General features: G+C 53.5%; 1 protein-coding gene across 1 annotated transcript in view; it reads right to left on the reverse strand.

The window, feature by feature from the left end:
• LRRC73 (leucine rich repeat containing 73) overlaps window positions 1-3,925 on the reverse strand; it is a 5,405-nt gene continuing 1,480 nt past the window's right edge. Inside the window, exons 3-5 of the mRNA XM_009583405.1 lie at window positions 2,810-2,910; window positions 1,997-2,180; window positions 1-370 (exon numbers count right to left, since the gene is read on the reverse strand). Coding sequence (XP_009581700.1) covers window positions 300-370; window positions 1,997-2,180; window positions 2,810-2,910 — 356 coding nt within the window. The 3' untranslated portion in view covers window positions 1-299. The remainder of the gene's footprint in view (window positions 371-1,996; window positions 2,181-2,809; window positions 2,911-3,925) is intronic.

A 3,925-nucleotide genomic window follows, 5' to 3' on the forward strand; every position in this document is an offset into this window, starting at 1 on the left:
ACAGCCTGCGCCCTGGGGGCACAGCCAGGCGTGGGGGGGGAGGCAGGGCAGCGTGAGCTACACATGCAGTGACTGGACAAGCACAAGCGGCCGACGGGGCGTGTGACAACACAGAAACGTGTGTAGAGATTCACTCGGACCAGGCTCCGGCACTCAGAGAGCCGAGGGAGGCATCAACAGGACATGAAATGTGTGAGAAGACAGCTGGGGTGGTCCACCGGCGGCAGGGGGGCTGGCGGACGCACGGTCCCCCAGTGGGCACGGTGCTCTTCTCGGCAGAAGCAGGCAGGGTAGCCCAGCTACATTTCTGTTTCTGCTAAGAGGCTGTCACCGAGACCTGACGTCATCAGGACCATCTGGGAGCTGGAATCTGTGGCGAGAGAGGGAGAAAACCATGAGCCGTTTGGGCTGCTGGAAAGCGTGGAGCTGTACTTCAGATCCAGAGGTGAGGATGAGGAATTAGAGCGCTGCAGGGTGGGAAGCAAACGGCTGAGAGGATTGTGAGATTAAGTAGTAACTAGGTCTACTCCGGCCACACAGCAGAACAGAATCGATGTTTGGGGAGAGGGGAAGGCAGAGACAGCAGCAAGAGCCCAGGGTGGGATCTGCATTTGTTATCTTGGCTGTCGAGAGGAACATCAGCTCTGAACCCTCCCCATGTACACTTGTAGATGATATTGGTTGTGCTGACCCAGCCGTGCCCATACCCAGCCCTGCGCAGACATTTAGATCTGCACTCACCAAGTGTCTTTTCAGCTAGAGGGACAGTGTCCAGGTGGGACGGGCTGGCAGGCTGCAAGCCAACCAAACCCACATAGGGTGGTGGTGTTGCCTTCCCAAGAGCAGGGAGCACAGCGGGCAAGGAGCCATTTTATGGCAGCAGAGGTTTGGAAATCCTGACTTTCTGTGCTGCATGAATGGAGGGTTTGTGCAGCCCTTCCCTGCCTGCCTCAGGAAGATGAGGGCAGCTTGCTCGCTCTGCAACAGCACAGAGCACCAGCCAGGAACGCTGCAACTCTTCCCACGCCAAGTGAATCAGCTGCAAGGAGGATGGGCACGCATAGCAAGTAAGAAACTCAGCAGGGTACCAGTTTCCCATCCAGAAGCTTTTTTAAACAGAAAAAAATTTGCTTTTTCTTGGATGTGAGGGATCTTTAGTGCCCATGTGCTTCAGATCCAGAGTCCTACACATTCAAAACTGCTGCATGGGATCCCTATTTTGGGGATCAATTTCTGGAAAGTGGATCCAAAACTTGGCCAGACCTGTCAGTAGAAGATTTTTATGGCTCTAATAAATGAGGATCCAGATATTTTGAGGCCCAGGGAGTGGTTGTGCTTGTCTGCTGCTAGTCTAATATGAGAACTGGGAGGGGGGAAGGACAACTAAAGGTAAAAAAAAAAACCAAAACAAACCAGCAGGATCACAAGGTAGGTACGACAATATAAAATATCATATATACAAACAATACACAACAGGCTACTGCTATCTCCATAATACATCTTTTTTTCTGTTATAAGCAACAGACAGGCTGTGGCACCTGGCTAACCCTTCACACGTTTGGGACACAGAGATAGGAATAGCTGATGCTGTGCAGATTGCAGGGAGGTTCTGGAAGCGGTGACGAATGACACGAGTTTTGGCTAGGATGTTTGGCAAAGGCCCCCAAGATCTTTAATGCTCCTGCCCTTGAGTTTTAAGACTTTGCACAAAGGTTTTGTTCCTGCAGCATCAGGGAAAACGCCTCTGAGGTACCGTTTCCACTCTTTGCAGCAGCCGCATTGTCCTTGGAGGCTGCCTTTCCAAACGCAGCTCAGCCCAACGCTATTTAACGTGAAGGTTGCGCCTGGAGGCTGTCTGGATTACAGTTCACAGGGAGAAGGGACAGACCCCATTCACAAACCCCACCATGAGAGACCAGTGGCGCTGGAAACACCCCAGACACCCTGATTCCTGCCTGTGAGCCCCTGCCCGCAGCCCAGGTCCCAGAGCTCTTACTGTTCTGGCAGATCCAGGGGTTCTTCTCCCTGGCTGTGACTTCACGAGCCTCCGTCTCCTCCTCTTCCTCACCCTCTGAGAGCAGGTCAGAGATCTGCTGCTGCAGCTCAGGACTAATGTTGTTCTCCGCCAGGATGAGTGTCCGTAAAGCTGTGGGGTAATTCTCCACCATGTCCAGCAAGGTCTGGGCGGAGAGCAAGATAAACAGGCTGACAAGCAGCACAAACAGCAGCTAGGCTGAGCAGAAAGAGCTTCAATGCTCTGTGTCCCTGCATACTCCAGCTCTCCTCTTCTTACCTCTACCTTCCCTTGACGTTGACCTCCCTTTGCGAGGCTTTTTGAGAGCCTGAGGACTTCCCACCTTTCTGTGGGATGAGCTGAGCCTGGATTTCCTGGCTCTATCTATCTAAAGGGGAAGGGACTGCTCTACACCCTGTTATTGCCACACACCCAGGCTAGTCCCCTCTTACCCCTGGGATCTGGGGCTCTGAGAGGAGAGCCTGTGCTACCAAGTCTTGGCCACTATCCGTCCACAGAGCTTTAGCTCTGATCCTCAGTCACAAGTCCAACCCCTTACTTCTTCCAAGAAAACCAAACTACAAATAGAGCCGTGTGTTTCTCCCTGGTGACTTGAGGGAGATCCAGGAGCCCTAGGTCAGAGGTGTGGCTTACGAGCTCCTCCTGTGGCCGAGGGAGAGAAGGGTGTGCATGTGGTCTTGAGGAGGGGGATGGAGGCAGGTATAGGTCTTAGGGCCTCTATAAATGGTCAAAACCTATGCCCTTGAGACGTAGAATAACTGTAGGCTCTCATACCTGGGCTGACTGGTTGGTAAGTCCTGTTCCCTCCAAGTCCAGAACTTCGAGGGTTCGACTGGAGGCCACAGCGACAGCGAGCATCCCTGCTACCTGGTCACCTGTGGGAGAAGCAAACGGGGGCTGTCAGCAATGCCTGCCCTCCCTCATGTAATACCACATGCTCTCATGGGCCTGGGGCTGTCATGGAAACATCCTCTGAGTATTTCCGCCATCAGACAACCTCCAAATCTCAGTTACCTTGGGGGGAAAAAAAGGCTGTTAACTGAGAAAAGAGACAAGGTAAAGGTGCACCATTTTGTGGTTACGGGAACAGTCACTGATTATCAGGGGGAACACAAAGGAACACAGTGAAATTGTTTTTATTCCCCAAGGAACCATATCTTCCCAAATCTTCCTACTCAAGGATGCGAGGGCCTTTAACAGTCCCTGTAAGGCATCCCAGATGCAGAATAAGGAGCTGAATACCTCAGTCTAGGGGGAGGTTGCAGCTGGACAGAAGACCCTGCACCAGCTGACCGACTGCCTCCCTGGAAAGGGGGGCAGACTTTTGGGTGTGGATGCAGCAGGACCAGGAGCATTAAAGATTGATGCTGGAGAAGAGAAAAGACTCCAAGCATGTTTTCCTGACATTGCCTGGTGAGTGCCAAGATACCATACAATCGTGACACCTTCTCTTGGAAAAAAAAAACAGGCTGCTGTCAGACCCTGGGGCCTTTCCTGCCCCAGGTAGGTACCTGGTCAGACAGACAGGGCCTGGAGGGAGGCTCTGTTTCCAGAGGCGAGGGGTGACGAGGGGAGCGCCCTGCTGATGCTCAGGGAGGCATGGCCTGGTCTCCTCCTCACCACCTTGCAGCAGAGCTGGAGAGAGTTGGTTTCTATGGCAACGAGTGCCAGGCTCTCCTCCTCCTCCCTGCTCCGCCAGGAAGATGAAGGGGGGAGCGTGGGGACATACTGCATTTGCCAAGCCAGCATTGGTGCCCAGGCCTTCAGGAACAGGGGAGACATGGAGGGTCAACTGTGATGACAAAGGCAGTGGAGCGGGCAAGGCACAACCTCCTTTCTGCACCTCCCCGCAGGGCACGTGGCCACCTCACGCAAGCAGAGCAGCAAGGC

This window comes from Fulmarus glacialis, unplaced genomic scaffold, assembly GCF_000690835.1.
Source record: "Fulmarus glacialis isolate BGI_N327 unplaced genomic scaffold, ASM69083v1 scaffold19260, whole genome shotgun sequence".
NCBI lineage: Eukaryota > Metazoa > Chordata > Aves > Procellariiformes > Procellariidae > Fulmarus > Fulmarus glacialis.